Below are 17543 nucleotides of genomic sequence, written 5' to 3'. Positions count from 1 at the left end.
ACTATGGAGCAGAGCCAGACCGAACTTCCCCGAACTCAAACCTTGTGGGCGGGACTAAGTTCGGACTGGCACCCAGGCTAGGAATGTATGCCACTCTTTAAAACTTTTCCTTGAAATAATTTTTAAAGGCATCCCTTTCCTTTCACCTCACACTTAAGCACAGGTTTCTGCTGGCGTATCGCGTAGAATCCTTATAAAATCAATAGAAACTGGTGGTTGAAGAATTGATCATATAGAGAAAATACTGATGTGCGGACATTTTGAAAAAGTCTTGCAAAAACTCGCAATTGGCTCTTTTACTCAGTCATCTGCATTCAAGAAACTGAGCCTGACATAAGCTATAAATAAGTACGACTGTCAATAGACCAACCCAAAAAAAAAAACTCCCTGTTGAGAAGCCACTTATTAAAGAGACAGTACAGCCTTTCTCTGCATGAACTGAAGATTTGTTTTATAATGGGATGAGTACTTCAGCTTTGTTCACAGAACACATTCTGACACGCTCTCATCTGCTAGTGTTCGAAATAAAAGGGAAGAAGAACACTATGAGAGAGGACAACTCTACTGCAGTGAAAGAAATCTTCCGACTCATTAGTGGTACAGAGACTCTAAGTCAGCTTCCATACCTAATACCAGTAGTTTTATATAAAAAACAAAACACTAATAATGCCATAAACACCAGAATCTATGGAAACTTTAAACATAGAACTGAGCTATTTATTTTAAAGTATTTTTTTTTTTAATTCCAACTCATCTACAGGTAGCTCCCTATGTAGTGAAAAACAGACAACTTTTTTCTCACCCTTAGTTTTAGTGGGTTAAATAAAACAACAGTTTTAAAATGCTAGTAAATACAACATTTTAAACCCCAATTCCTTCCTTTTAGAGACTCAAAATTAAATGTAGGAGTTACATAGCTATAAATAAATTGCTCAGTTCAAATACTTGGTCAAGGATCCTATACTGGAAGCATGAATTTTGAAAATTCCTGCCTTTTTGAATCATCTGCCAGACTTTTAATGCAGATGTTTTAGATTACTGTTTGTTTGTAGGCCTCTTTATCCAAAGTTCTGTGTTTAACAAATAATGTATAATCTCAACTGCGTTAAGAGCAATTGAATGACTTAAGGAATAGCCCACGTTGCTTTAATAGACTCTTCACTTTGGTTGTGTGTCAATATGTATTATAAAATACAATCAATTATGTTCCACCTTATTACTTTTTACATACCAAACTCATAAAATACTAGTCAAATGACATACATATTGCAAATGCATAGACAATACCAATTCTTTAAACAGCTACTTTTTTTAAAAGGCATTTTTTGTAATCCTTCAACTCCATGTTTTGTTTTGTTTTTTTAGACAGTAGTTTACATATCTATAAAACATCATGTCCCGGTCCAGTTATTTATTTCTTAGTTCATTCATGCCTTTATTCACATTTGGGATTTTTCTGTGTGGTTTCTTTGTATTTTCACACTTTCTCTTCAGACAGACAAGCTGAAGCTCTAACCATCTTCTCTTTGGCTAGATAGATGTCAGATCAATTTGCTGGCCTTGGCTGTGGCCTGTTGTACACTGACACTTTGCTGTTGTACACACACTTTTAGCAGCCGAGTGCCGGGGCTTCTCCTCTGAGTCAGTAGGTTCCAGAAAAGAACGAGTAAAGAAAATGGATTGAATTAAAATGTAGTGGAACTAAAATCATTACAGAAAAGAGTGTTTACAAGTTGGGATAAGTTAAACCAAAAACTCACTACTACTTCCCTAAATTATTCAACAAAAACTGGCTTAAAATGTTTTAATGCAGGCATGATTAAAGAAAATATCAGTAAATAAGGAAACATATTTTAATATAAATGATTTAATAAATAATGCATATTACAAACATATCTAAATATTGTATTTAAGCTGCCGTACTGCAGACTGAGCTTATTTCAAGTCGGAATAGATACATAACTGTGTGTTTGACAGATTTTATGTGTATTTCAAATGAAGATTTTGTTAAATGCATCCCGTTCCCTGTTTGTGTGTGTGTGTGTGTGTGTGTGTGTGTGTGTGTGTGTAGAGACTAAAAGGGTGTTTTAGAGCTTAGCTGTGACAGTCCCATCTCTGTTCTGCTGACAGATCAATAATACAGTCACAAATGACTGTGAACACTGGGAGCCGGTTAGCACAGGAAACGCACGCAAACACAAATCCACAGTCGACTGTGTCAGATGGAGCCTGTATGTGACTGTGGAGGATATTAGTCTTATTAAGAGTGGTTAGGATCCAAGTGACTCATTCTAAATTAATGCATGTTTGTGAGTGTTAGTAAAGCAGCAGGTTTAGAGAGGCTTATAGAACAAGTCCCCTAACAACACGCCCAACCTATCTTGTACCCCCTTTTGACTCTGTTACTCCGCCTCCTTTCTTACTTTGACTCCTTTTTGTTTTCTTACCTTTATCAGGGACCTTTTCATCTCATGTATCTTTTTATTTAACGGGGCTAAGAAACAATGTACAGTACAGAAGTTTGACTCTCGTTTAAAAGCAAAGGTTTATGCTTCTTTACTTTATGTTTTATATTGCATACACTACCAAGCTGTATAACAATTGTTAGAAGATCAGACTAATTTATCTGAACCAAAATCTCATGGCCTGGCTGGTTCTAACAAATGTTTAATATCAAACTAGATGGCCCATTTTGTAAACAGAACTCCTAAGAGGTGAAATTCTATTGCAATGTTAAAGATGGCATCATTTTGGGATTGCCTTCGAGTCCATGAATCAATGCAATCAGTTTGACTTTATGATGTTGTTGAATTGTCTCTGTAAAATGCTTTGAGATGACATGTGTTGTGAATTGGCGCTATGTAAATAAACTGAATTGAACTAAATTAAATCATTAAAATTCTAGTTTTAACCAGAACTAGTATTGGCAAGAGTATTGAAATATGATATGTATCATGATGCGTTGGTCATGATACAATATTATTGCAATATCACAATCTTCAGTGATATTCTACACAGCTAATATCAAAATTAAATGTGGAGATAAAAAAACAAGTGGTGTATATCTTTATCATAAAATATTGATCTATTCAGTTTTTTAATTGGGTAGCCATATTGTTTTGAGTTTGAGTCAGTCCAGATCTGCCACTGTGACTGCCTTTACTACAGAAATGGTGCCGTACTGAACAGCAAAAGGGCTCAATGACACCATCTACCAGAGTAGAGCACCCCCATTGTTTTAGGAAATAATGTTTTTTTAAAAAAAAAATCAATATTAAGAGATAAAAGATTTACATCATAAACAGCCAAATCGATTTTTTTTTCCTAAACCCCTAACCAGAACTGCGTTTGGTTTGACCAGGAGTCTTTGGGTTGTACCAACCCAGAAGTCAGAGTAACAAAAATAATTCTAAAACCAAAAAGATTAATTATGATCTTTATCAAAAATTATTTTTTTGTTGTTCTTAAAAACTCCTGAATAGGCATATGACTGTTTCCTTTGCGGACCTCTGTAGCTCAGTTCGGACTATTACAGTGATTGTCAACCTAGGGGGGCCTTAGCTCTATAGGGGGCAGCAGAGAGCTATAGGGAAGAGCCAATAGTTAATGCCTGAGAGGCCATTATTATCATCTTATATCTAACACATAAAAAAAGCACATTAAATCATGATCAAAAGTCTGCATGAAACTTAAGTTGAATCCTACCAATTATATGCACCATAATTTTAACAGAGAGACCTCAAGGTTTTACTTTAGCCCCTCTCTGAAGCAAGCAAGTGATATTTCTGAGCAAAGATGCGGCAAGATTCACAGATCGCTGAGTTCAAACTGGCAGCCGACGGGCCTGACAGCTTCTGGGTAATAGGCCCTCGCTGGGCTCGCTAGACGGGTCACATTTTACTGCCAGACGACTCGTGGTGGGTCTTGCTGGGTGCTGTGCTTGCGGCCAGTACATGCACTCACACAAATATGCACACTTTGCACTCAGTAGCCAGACAGGCAAGAAGCTGTGTGAATGCGATTAGCATATAAACAGTTTAGATGGAGATGAGGCATTGCATACTTAGGTAACAAGATGGAATCTGCCAAACTGACTATCATCTATTATCTTATATATTATTGAATGCTCGGCCTAATTTTCTGCTTAATTGATTTCTATTTCTTCTGTAGTTATGTGTATTAAGAACTGTTAGTGTAACAAAACAAAGACAAAAGTTAGGTTGCTTAAAGTTAAAGCTAAAAACATGACTATGGTAGGAATCCCCACAGTGTCTGGATCTGAATGACTACCATGCAAGTTTTAAGAGACTTCAATATGTGATTGAATTGAAAAATGCTAATTGGTAGAACTAAACATTAAAAAGCTAAATTAAAACTGACAGGATTTTAATGACAGGAGCAGTAATGGAATGTAAATGTCGGCCACACTTACTGACTCACTCACAATCTGGTATTAAAGGTGAAAAGTTGGGCAATTAGAAAAAAACAGTTTGTAGAAAGCAGCTCATTCCAACAGCTGGTTTTTCCAGTGGAGAAATAGTCGTTCAACTGTACATTACTTTAAATCTGTACTCATGTCTGACTCCACTACTTAAGGTCTAGTGCAGCTAAAGGCCTTCAGAAGTCACCTCATTGGAAAATTGAGTCTACCTGTCCACACCATAGCTGTTACTGTAAGTGAAAAGGGCTGTTAAATAACATTAGAGACAAACAGAAGCATGCTTAAATGTACCAGTCAAAGCCTCAAACTAAATCCAAATGAGAATCTACTACAAGAAACTTAAAAGTTGACATTTCCAGCTGCTCTCCTTCCAGTATGACCAAGCTTAAGGTGTTTCCCCGAAACCTGTCAACAATATCCACCTCTAGATTTGCAAAGCTGGAACCAACATCCTAAAAGCTACTTGAACCTGTAAGAGAAATTTCAAAATGCTCAACACTGCAAGGAATTTGGTTCCCAAAACAGCTTTTATATGTGACTTTTTCTTTTAAATATGCAAATACAGGCACTAAAATGAGTAGTTGTTGTTACTAATGTGACAAATGGGTCACAATAATGGTTTTGCGAGTTCAACATGAGCAGATTATTGTCAAGATTTAAATGGCAGGTATGCAAGTCTTGCTTTGTTTGAGAAGACTGAGGGAGGAGCCACAGTGTTAGTAATGTACTGAGGCAGAATATGCTTTATAGCCAGCGGTGTAGGATATGGGTGTGTACAAGAAAACCAGCGTGCTGAAACACAGTAGTCTGAAAGACAGTGCTTCTGTCAGCTTATTCTGCAATCTCTTTCTTTAAGCGCAAACCAATATGACCAGCTGAATGAGAACAAAAAAAGTGGGTCTATTCAGAAAGTAATCACTGGAGGAACATTTAAATAGGAGGAATGGAAACACTGATCGCATCGCATCGTTTTCATTACTTTTTATCACAGCAGATAGCCAAAGTGCTTGGAAATGCCACACAGCCATTGTATTCTCCTCGGTCATATCAGGATTCGTCATATCATATTTACAGTGACTCGGTCTATGCACTTATTCTTTGTCTGGCTTTGGAAATCAGGGCTGCTTCTCCAGAAAAGGAGTGTGACAAATTTATCTAACAAACACTAAAACGCCTCACTAGCCAGAGGAGTTCAACAAACGTTGATGTCATTACAGATTAACTGGATTTAGACACCATCATCTCTCCAATTCAACATATAATGTGGTGTTTAATTAGTTTTGGGGAAAGAGTGTGGATTCATTTGGTCATGTTTGGCAATTTAGAGCCTCTGAAATGATAATGATAAGCTTTTGAGTAGTATCTTAGCTGTACCAGTTTAAGAAATGACAAACTGTACTGTAAGTAACAAACAATGGATTTTAGGGATTCTTTGGGTTTGATCAAAACAAAATTCTGATTAAGAAATATGACTAGTTTAAAAAAATACTTTTCAAATCATACTGAGTCATGCAAAGACTGGAATAATTGTCTATTTACTTTAAAGTAGCTTAAATTGAATAGATGAAGGACATCTGGGAACAGAAGGTCGGGTTAAATATAATGAACATAATAAAGACCATTCCACTTTAGATCAGGCTGTGGGTTTAGCTTAGACTTAGACTCAACTTTATTTATCCCTTGGGATTACTCCTTCAGGGAACAGTTTCTGATTGAATGTGAATCTTTATCCCAATTTAAATTCTTTAGAATTTTCTGGTATATTTTCTTTTCACACTTCTTTGCGTCTCTTTAACTCTAAACAGCTTCATGTCAACTCTGAGTAGCTGATCGGTTCCTCTAAAGCAGCATCTCCTTTAGCATGATGTTGCCACAATTGCTGTGTGTTCTTAGGATGTGGAGTCAAAATACAAAACGATTTAAATGTACACCTTGATGTTCATATTAGGTCTCACCTGACCAGAGATCATACTTCCCCATATTACAGTAACTGGCTTGTAGCACACTGCAGGATTGTTTTTGGCCTCCATTTAACATTTTCTCGCTTTATTTTTTCCAGTTATATGGGGACTAATCATCTAATCATTTAATCATTGCCCTGTTGAGATTTTTCCCCACCTAAGTCATAATCATAGCAGCTTCTGGAGACCTACCATGTGATTATTGCTTGTTTACAGTATCTTATTTTAGTTATTTTGTTTTGTGGATAAAATCCAATGACTTTTATAGTCATACCCTTTAAAAAAAATAAAAAGAAAGAAACTCCAAAGGGGTAAAGTACTTTTACAGGCAAGTGTAGTTCCACTTAGTAATTACGTCTAAGTTAATGGTTTAAAAAAAAAAAGAAATTTAAATAAACGAGAAAACTACAATCCACGAGACAGTCTACAACTCACTGAACAATACCATCATCTAATCAAGTTAGTGAGACAGAAGCATTTTACTCTGTCAGTGTGATGAAGAAGAAAATGTTTCTTTTGGACTCCAAAGTGCTTCCATCCCATGTAGCTGCAGTTTTAAATCTAAGCTGTGAATGCCGCCTTATTAAAGCACTGAAGAGCTAAAAACAGGCGCTGCTTAATTAGACCACTGAATTAATAGGATTTTAGACCATCTTTCTGCTCTTTGTTGGGCTGCTCAAATTGAAATTACTAATTCTTTAGAAGCAGGTGAGTAATTAGCTTCAGACTGAAAGAATCCTCACAAACTTAACAGAATGAAGGAAGAGAGAAGATGATGGATTGTGTTCATCTCTTTGTCTGTGAGTCTATGTATGGCAGTAGGGGTTAGACAAAAGTAGAGAAAGGAGCTTTATTCACTTCACACTGTCCTGTGAGGAAGGCTAAGTGTGATAGCACAACCATGTTGGGAGAGCCAGGAGATTTTGGGAACATGTAGTTTGGGTGCTGCTCAGCGCAAGGATGGGGCATGCCTCTGGGCTCAATTTTCTCACAATTTTCTACCTCTTCTAGACTCTAAAAAAATAAAAAACAAACTCAGTTTAAACTACTGGTGATTAGATAGTCTGCTGCAATGTTTGCAGAGAAATTAAAGATTTATATAAATGTATGAAGTTTTTTTTTTTACATAATGGTGAGACGTATACCTTTATTTCAAAGTCATTAATATCCCTTATGGAAATATTTTATAGTGTTAAAATCAAACCACTTTCTGCATTTAAGTGTATATTCATTACAAAATTAATTGCTTTTCTTATTGTTTCCTGTACACAGAAAATCATTCTGAAATCTGATAGTGAGGCTTTCACCCTAACATAGGTTTTATTACAGTCCTAACAATTCTTCCCCCTACATTCATCTTGGGCAGGGCAGTTTGTTTAGCTAAGTTAGCAACCAGTTGCTTTCTATTGTTTTCAAATTTCCACTGATTTCCAGAATGCTTCATTTAGCTGTCAAGAACAGAAATCATTTAAACAGTAAACTGATAACAGCACATTTTGTTAGAGTGAGATCAGCTGCTGCAAACAGAGTGCTCTGAGTAAAGGGATTTATTCTATTGCCAAGTTTTTACACGTAAAAATCAACAACTTCTCAAAAGACAAATAAGACATATATCTGTAATCATTCTGACATTTTAGAATTGAATCAGGTATGCAATAGGTGCAAACACAACAAAACCTCTTTTTAAGGACGTAATGAAAATGCATTTTTTACAATAAAAACCTAAAAAAGATTGACTCTGCAAGCTTCAAAAATCTTATGTATAGCCCAGGTTTGATACATTGAAGTATTTAACATTTCAATAAAACTATTATGAAATATTGTCCAAACCAGTGCTCCTTAGCTTTGCACAATACAAAGTTTTAAGGCAAATGATAATGGCAGCATTTTACTGTCTAATAGTTAGCCAGTCATTGCATGTTCAAGTTGCCATTTTTTATCTATTGTAGTGATTCTAAATTTTAAATCACCTCAACAATTTAAAAGGGACAGAGAGGTGGTTGTGGTGGGCCGCCTTGACGTCTTCATTAGTCAACTTTGTAAACATAACAGGACAACTAAAAAAAAACTAAAATAAAATGTAACCCAGATACAGCAGGATGTAAAAGGCATCATTTGAATTATTATGATAACAGTCACTGGACAAAAACTACTATCAAAACAGCTAATGTGACCTAATAGCTCATTTTCTTCTATTACTTTTCACTTTAAAAACCACAAGGGCCACTTATTTCACACTTCCTGGATTTATTTTTGGTTGAATGTTCATTCAGAGAACCATATATTCTAACATTGCAAACAAATATGTCCATCCCTTGTTGCATGAACAAATTTTGCTGTTAGCTGATATACAGCTAATTTTTAAGTGAGAAAAATCCCTTTTTTTGTGTTAAACAACAAGTACTTAAATTTTTGACAGGGCTTTTTGCTCTGAAGTAGTTGCAGGGATGGCATATGTTACGACAGCTGGGAAAGGATTAACTGAGGACACAGCAAAATGTCTGAGAATGTATGATACAAATTCCATGACTGTGTCAGCCTGAAGTGCACAAGTCTGGACATATTTGGACAGGCTATTTTAAATTTACCTGTCAGACTTACTATTATATATGACAAGAACTCTGAGATTTGTATTCTTTCTGTCTTTTCTGTTTTGAAATTGGAAAATATCTGTGGATCAGGCGTTATATGCTTCAAAGAGTTTTCCACTTATAATGTGTGGAGAGAATCAAAATCCCCAAAAGGGATATATAAGAAAGTAAATATAAGCATTAAAGCATTAAAATGTAAAATATTCCAACCAAATACTGCAGCATTGCCACGTACTCATGCAGTATGCATGCACAAGAGAATAAACAGCATGCAGTGCAATGCGTAAAATGTCCTGCCGGCTGAGTTCAAATGCAAAATAAGAGTTTTTGAACTGTAATTCCCACCGAACACATCAGGGAGTGTAACTTCAATGAGACCAACCGCAAAGGCAGTCGCCTGCAAGAGCACAGCTGACAAACACGGGTAAACATGGAGAAGAAGACTAGGCAGGTGTCAGAAACGAACGCTGCACACACACCTGATGCTAGTCATGCTTCCTGTCTCAGAGCCGAGTTTGCATCTCTCCAGCTGACTGGCAACAATCTGTCGTTCGGCTTCCAGCTCCCTGGTCAGACGTTCGAACTGCAGCTCCTGGAGAGAGGGAAAGAGAGCGTGTCAAAACAGTCGGCCTATTCATTTACTGCCACATTTACGGCTATCCTAAACCTAATCAGTTTGAACCCGTTGTCTGTGACGGGTTTTTAATTGTTGTGAAAGTGATGGTGGCAGTCCGTGGCAGTAAGAGGAGCCAAGCAGTGGTAGGATGTGTATTACACTGCCAAAATACCAATCATTCTGTTTAGGTTAACTTTGTAGGAACCCCACATTTTTTTTTCCACTTAATTAAAAGTGTGACGAATAACCACTAATTACCTGATGCATACAAACAAACCAACATCCAATTAGAGTGTTTGCACCTGCGGCTAAAGATCCTTATTACTGATTATACATAAATGATTTTATCTATTTGGGACAAATGAATAAATAAATAGAAGCCCAAAAAAGAGGTAAAAAGCAACAAAATCTCATTGTCTTATGGATATTTCAAATTGAGCAGAAAACAAATATGATTTCATTCTGGCACACTGCTTTCAGAGGGACATTTTTTGGCAATTTTCTGGTCGGTTTACCATTAAAATACGGTATAATTACTGAAAGACTATGGGTAAATGGTGATGAACTGTTGTGGAAAGCTGATAAAAAAAACATAATTACAAAAAAGATCTAATTACAAACAATGCATTATGTTGACGGTTTCAGTGATTTTCTATATTATCTCATGAAAAATTAAACGTAAATGAAAAAATAACAACTTTGAAAAACCTTGCTTTAAAAATATAAAACAAAGCCTAGATGGGATCTTGCATGTTTGGTTTCAACCTAATGTCAAAGTAAACACATTATCCAACTATGTGAATCAAGGAAGGGGAGATGGGTTTGCTTGCTGCATGACTCAAATATGAGGGGAGTAAAAAATGATAAGCAGGCAAAAATCCAATAGATCTGATAAACTGTGTGAATTTTGTTAGATTCTTNCGAGTACAGATATCTGGAATCCAACCACACTACTCACAAAGCTTAAATTACACAATAATAAAATAATAAAACCTTGCTTTAAAAATATAAAACAAAGCCTAGATGGGATCTTGCATGTTTGGTTTCAACCTAATCTGTCAAAGTAAACACATTATCCAACTATGTGAATCAAGGAAGGGGAGATGGGTTTGCTTGCTGCATGACTCAAATATGAGGGGAGTAAAAAATGATAAGCAGGCAAAAATCCAATAGATCTGATAAACTGTGTGAATTTTGTTAGATTCTTTGGGGAGTGGCGGTCTAGTGGTTATGGCATAGAGCTGGGAATCCTGAGGATCTGAGTTCGAGTCCCACTTCCAGAGACTGCCACTCTGGGTCTCTGAGAAGGACCCTTACAGTACAAGACCCCACACTCTTCCCTGGGCGCCCCACGATGGCAGCATACTGCTCCCCAAGGGGATTGGTTTAGTCAATAGGTAAATTTCTCCAATGTAAGATCAATAAAGTCCAATTATTATTATCAAATGGGTAAGATACGTTGTACTGCATATCAGTTAAAAATGTTCACATATTTTAAACCATAAACCAATGCATTTCACAAACACTTTTGAAGTGGGAGTTTAAAAAATCTGGAGTTGTGATTTTCAACTTAGACAAAACAAAAAAAGAAACCCATTAGTCTAATACCTTTAAGCAAAATACAGTTGATTATCCTCAGAAGTACATACATGAGGTGAGTTCACAACAGGTTTACGATATAAGATAATATCCAAAGCTTTCAACATTTCAATGAAAACTGTTGCATGAGGACTTTGGTAATTTGCTAAGAGCAACTACGGCTTTAGTAGAGGAATCTTTTGATGGGAAAAGCAATTAATTGTACACTCCACAAATCTGACCTTTAGGAATACAAAAAACAAGCTACTGTGATAAGAAAACCATCCAAAATTCTACAGGGAAACAGCTAAGGCTAAACCTCAACTTCCATTAATGTGCATCATCCTGAAAACACATCCTGTATGTTCAATGCTTAGTCAAAGTAAGGCAGGACTCAGGAGAGGCTAAGATAGAAGAATTGAATTGACCTCAGCCCAAGAAGTAAGAAACATTAGATCTAATTGCAATCCTCATCCAATGCATGTAATTTCTGACTAGATCTGCTAATAGGCTGGTGTGATGGAGCCTAAACCCTGATGGTGCTTCAGGCGAACTTAAGGGTCTCCTCTATGTGAAACACTTCTATTCTAAAAGGCTCATTAAGGCCAGAACTTTGCAGATCAATTTGCAAGTTTCTTAGTAAGAATGTCCAATATTCTCTTTGTTACTGTATCTGTGACTGTGTATACGTGTAGATTTGCACATTCCAGCCGCAGTATCTCATTGAAATAGACACATCCATGCGTCTGTACAGCAGATTAAAATGACACAACTGCTGCCACTTCAGGTGAATATTAAAAATCTTTTAAGGAAGGATTTACAAAGAAACACTACCTAGTGATGAGTTTTGGACAACCACATCTGGTCTCCAGTTAGGCACTTTAGTAAACCATGTTTCTGCAACAGTGGAAATGCTTTGTTTGTATTTAATTCTTTTAAATTTGAGGTTGCTCAATAGCACATTGGTTGCATTTGATGTAAGAAATGAGGAATTCGGGTACATTTTGCAGTTGAGAAACACTTAAAAGACGCACGGTTGCATATCACATCACAAAAGATCTGTAACCTTGGTGAAAATATACCCAGTTGATGGTAGCAGAGGTTTCTTTACTTGCATCTAAAACAGCTCAACATGAGAGAAAAAAAAACCCCAGCATGCTTTCCTCTGTGAGATCCAACTTTTTTATGCCTCCAAATCAGTCTTAACTCCCTATTCAACTAAGGAAACATTATCTCTCTCTTTTATTTGATAGTGTGCTTGTTTTGATGAGAGGAAATGCAAACTAGCATGATGCCAACTTGTGCAAATTCAAATTGCGAGCCTTCTTAAAAAGGCACAATGCAAGCCGTCTCTCCCTCCTTTTTTCCCTCCGTCCCCCTCAGATCTCTGCTTCCTTGGGCTCAGAGCTGATGAACAGACACCTGTTACTGAAGAAGGAGAGGGCGGACCATCATGGAATCTCATGTTCTTAGAAACTGCAAATCAAAAAAGGTAAAAAAAAACAGGCCAAATCTACAGACTGGTAATTAAGATGTAAGGACACATACCTTCACATGGACCATAATGTGAATAAACACGGGAATTCAAAAAGGATCCTGCTTTTCCGTGCTCCCATCTGGATAAAATAAAAAAGCAGCAGCAGAGCTTCTTCTCTCTGCTCCAAATCCTCATCTATCCAGTGTCAGGACCCAGCAAGTGATAGAGACAGAAAGAAAGACAGAGACTGAGAGACCACAAGTGTCACTTGAGCTGACTGCAACTCAGCCCCCCCACCTCCTGGTCTCTATGTCTGTGTCTCTTTCTCTCTACTTGCTCAGGGGCCATGAAGCCCACAGACACACACATGCATACAAAAACACACACACACACACACACACACACACACTCACTGTTCAGTGAGCCACAAAGGTCCCCATGGCAACACAGCATTTAGAAGCCCCGTGGCATTATTTATGCAACGTTGCATCACAATAGGGCCCTCCCACCGGCCGGCCCTGCCAAAAGAGCCCGCCGCTCAGGAATCACTCCCAGCCTCTCACACTAGCTCCTTCTCCCTATTTTCCTCTCTGACCAGACCATCTGCACACGCTTTCCCACCACCACCATCACCCTCCCTCCTTCCTTCCTCCGCCTTCTCAGTATCCACCATTGCTGGAAGGAAGGGAGGGAATTTCGAGGAGAGGAGGGAGCAGCCAACGGTGAGGAAAGATGTGTCGAACAGGATGAACGAAGGCCTACACTCTAAACAGCGGACTCATGCCGACACAGAAACATGCTGACACACACACACATGTTTAAACACCCACTCATATAAACTCTGTGCTCGGCAAAAGGAAAATTCTATAAGTTGAAATGAACTGGAGAACTGTAAAGGTTATGGATGGATGGATGGATGGATGGATGGATGGATGGATGGATGGATGGATGGATGGATGGATGGATGGATGGATGGATGGATGGATGGAATCTGACACCTGTTTATATAATAATTCTGTGAAATTGATGGGAATATAAAGTGTTTATTTTCACTGCTGGAATATTCATTTCAATAGACAGTGTCTATTTTTGAACAATGGTGCCTCCGTGTAAAGTATTTATAGATAAAGTAGAAACTGAAACATTAAAAGCACCATAACGATTAGTAAAGCTTGCTAGATTTTTCTATTTCAAAACACAACTGGCCTACCTTGGAACATAGGCTTTTAGGACATAGGAGACCAACATTATTCTAGAATGGACATATTATGCAAATTTGCCTTCAAAAAAGGAGATAATATTGTCTTTATCTAGATTTATTTTATGTTCCAGCTTATGAAATTACTACGGGGACAACGAAAAAACAAGCTGAGCCCACCTGTTTTTAATGGGGTTCGGGTCATGATTGCATAGAGATCAATCCGGACTTTATCATGTAACATCCGAGAAGTAAGTTTTTAAAACCTTTCTCTGTGGGGGCGGGAGATGACTTCTTAAAAAGATGGAGCTTGCTCCCTGAGAGTGGAGACATCTGATTGCCACTAGTGGAAGGATCTCCTGCACACAAATCTGCACTGAGCTTGGCTCCCATAGTTGAAAACTTGATATTCCAGCAAGGCAGTGCAATTCCACACTATTACACTATTACATTTCTATGTCTTTACCAAAAGCTGTGTAGTACCTTCAGAAAAAATTTGTTTAGTTGTTCAGGTGAGCAACCTATGTGCTTCACTTCGGGAGCACATATTTCATTTTCTTTACAAATGTGACACAACTAAAAGGCAACTACTGTAAAGGGAAATCTTTCTTACAACTGCACAAGATTTCTTGACAATGAATTAAAAAATAAACACATACTGTCGTTCCTCTCTATATTAAAAAAAGAGATAACTCCTGCATGCACAGTTAGAAAATGGGAACTACATGCTGAAGGAATCTGAGCCAGAATTTGAACCAAAGACCTCTTTATTTTAAGCCATTTGTAACAATCAATTATCCATGTGTTAAACAGTAATGTCAAGGTTAATATAAAATGTAAAAACCGGAATATTCAGAAAGCCACATGCAAAATCTACTTTTTGCACATTCAACTTAACATCTTATGCCACCTATTAAAAATATATTATTCTACAGCATTCTGAAAAAACTTTTTTTTCAGTAGTATTAATTGTAAGTCAGCAGAAGAAATTACTGTAAAAGCAATTGATCTAAATTTTATGGCAGTAACACCACTGATAAAAACGTTCAAAACATATAGCTGGAAAATCTGTCTAAAGATTGCATCTCTAGAGAACTGTCAAATCATTAACAGCTTTATATATAAAAAATAATCAAATGTTTATTTCTTACCCAGATACAGTCTGGCTCAAAATCAGCCATTTTTTTTTCAATAGGTGCTATTTTCCGTCCTAATTTACTAAGAAAGCGATTTCCCTCGTTCACTCTCTAGTTCTCTGAGTAACAAACTTCCTGTGTTGCACATTGGTCTCTGTTCTGCACATGCAAAACTCATGTCTGCAGTCATTTCTTTATTCAAATTTGACCAAGCTCAGTTTACATGGCCCGTGGATCTGATGAACAGCCCTGTGGTTGGATAATTGATTCAGCAGAACTGAGATTGAGTTTAGTTCCTGCTGCTGGTGAAGAAAAACAAACACCAAGGTTGGAAGACCAGGTGGGCAGACCCACATTCAGTAGATTTATACAGGCAAACACCAAGCAGTTGCTATTTTAATACAATGAATGCAAGCTGTTTATACTGTGTCTTGATGTATTACTTTTATACTTTAAACCTATTCACTTTTTTGTCACATTACAGCAAAAAAAAAATCATGCGCTTTGTTGGGAAAGTGGAATAATGTGATATATATTCATGTAACAGAAGGACAAAGGCTTGTGGTTTTACTATTAGGGTTTAGATATAATATGCTCAAAGTGCACACATGTATTCATTTCTCCTTATTATAGAATAATAAAGGGAAATCAAAAAAGTACTAAATCAAAAAGAGATTAAAAAATTACATAATTTTTGTTTCAGTTGACACTGATCAACTTTAGTCTAAATATAGTTGTCCTGTGAAAGCCTTACATTAATCAGACAACATATGTTACATAAGCAAAAATAAGGCATTAAAGATTGTGTTTTTTTTTAAGTGAGTCATTAAGACAACAGTCAAAGCTTTGAACATTATATTAAAATGCAACACCTAAAGCACAATCTTTAAAGGGAAGCTCCACCTCGTCAAGGCCCACGAATCAGGTGGTTAGTCTGTTGCCATAATTATTATGAAATCCTAAAAATCTGATTTTTCTGAGAGAAAGTCAAGAGAAAAGATGTTGAAAGTTCCAATTATAGTTTTTGACATAGCAGGTAAGGTTCCCTGGTCAGAAAGGCCCAACAATTTAACTTTTTAACCTACCTGCAAATACATCCCTTCTGTAAATGGTTGCACTGCAAGAAAAGATTTTCTGGCAAGGGATTAATAAAGTAATTCTGATTCTAATTCTTAGTCTGGCAGAAAACTAATTACACATCAATGCAAATGCATTTTTCGCCAGCATCATACTGTGGGGATGTCTGCCTATTAGCGTGAAAAATAAAGTTGCACTTAAAGGAAAATGATACTGCTGAATAAAGAAAAAAAATCTAAAAGAAGCTAAGAGGATTTCAGACTTGGAGTAAAATGTTTATCTTCCCGCAGGACAAAAACCAAGAATACATTCATGGTAAACAGGACCAGAATTGTCTAACAAGTAATCATTACACTAATTTTTATGTAGCAAGTGTTTCCGTAGAACCAGTGAATTATTACTGTAATGGTTGCTAAACATTAACTATTTTGCTCTAGACTTGAGGCCACCAACACATGCACCGACTCTGAGCATACTTTGACTCTAATTTCTGCTTTGTTTTGTTTCCTTCAAAAAATATATTTTTACTTTATTGCTTTTCAGGTAAAATGTAAACATATTTATAAAAAAGTTAGTTTAGCTGAACTAGCATTCTGATGGCTGCAAGTACAAAAACTGCAATGTTGGTTGGAGTGATAGCAGGATTCGACCATTGGGCTCCATTTGGTGCTTGTTTGATGTGTGAATTGCTAAAGATTATTTGCACCTGCATCTCCTCCTGGAGACTGACAGAGGAAAGAGTGATGCTGGAAGAATGCATGTCCCCACAAACATCATTAAAGACATTACTACAGAAAAACAGGCAATCCTGGCACAGCAGTGGCCAACCGCATTGGAGCGTGTATGTGTCCTGTAGCTAAAGCCCTCTCCCTTGTCTCTTGAACACAAAGTGGTCTAATTAGGCCCCATGGAGTCTGAATGGCATTTAGATTTTTGGATAGGGAGGCCTTTTTTTCAAGGGAAAATGTCAGCGGCTGTGCAAGCTAAGACCGCTGCTGTCTGGAGAGGGTATAGCAGGAGAGGAAATATTTTGGTATAGTGAGTATATTTGGTAAAAAAATGCTGTCCCTAAGGTAAAGAGAAACAAACATATATGAGAAGGTGAGCACAACAGAGGCAGACAAGAATCATTGAAATGTAGATTCTATAGAGCTGCTTATCCTAGAAAAAGATAGAATGGCAATAAGTGTTCTATACTTCAGTATAACTTGTTTAACTGAAAACTATGGGTTAAAAAGAAAAAAAAACTAAATTCTTTGTATTTGTTTAAGCTGCTGTAAAGATGAGAAATGCTTTGGTTGATATCAAGGTGAAACTGTTGACTCAACCTTCAGCAAAAAGAAAAAAGCTAATTGAAAGCTCAAGGTTTTTACAGCAGGTAAACATCAAAAGGGTAAACATTTTATTTGGTTGCTTTATTTCTTCTGACAAAAGGCTAAACTCTTTATCCTGCTCAGTTAATTTCCCC

The 17543-nt window shown here is 36.9% G+C and overlaps 1 protein-coding gene across 10 annotated transcripts in view; it reads right to left on the bottom strand.

Annotated features, from left to right (window-relative positions):
- The window catches only part of LOC107091684 (catenin delta-2-like), a 196579-nt gene that overhangs the window by 117737 nt on the left and 61299 nt on the right, over positions 1–17543 (bottom strand). For 9 of the 10 annotated variants that reach the window (XM_015385752.1, XM_015385755.1, XM_015385756.1 and 6 more), the window contains exon 3: positions 9473–9585. In XM_015385752.1, coding sequence (XP_015241238.1) covers positions 9473–9585 — 113 coding nt within the window. Of the gene's footprint in view, positions 1–9472; positions 9586–12735; positions 12958–17543 lie in introns of those variants that run through there. The other variant, XM_015385759.1, reaches the window with a different exon arrangement.

This window comes from Cyprinodon variegatus, unplaced genomic scaffold (assembly GCF_000732505.1).
Source record: "Cyprinodon variegatus isolate N-32 unplaced genomic scaffold, C_variegatus-1.0 Scaffold347, whole genome shotgun sequence".
Classification (NCBI taxonomy): domain Eukaryota; kingdom Metazoa; phylum Chordata; class Actinopteri; order Cyprinodontiformes; family Cyprinodontidae; genus Cyprinodon; species Cyprinodon variegatus.
The sequence above is the reverse complement of the archived record's forward strand: the minus strand, read 5'-3'. Positions and strand labels throughout refer to the sequence as shown.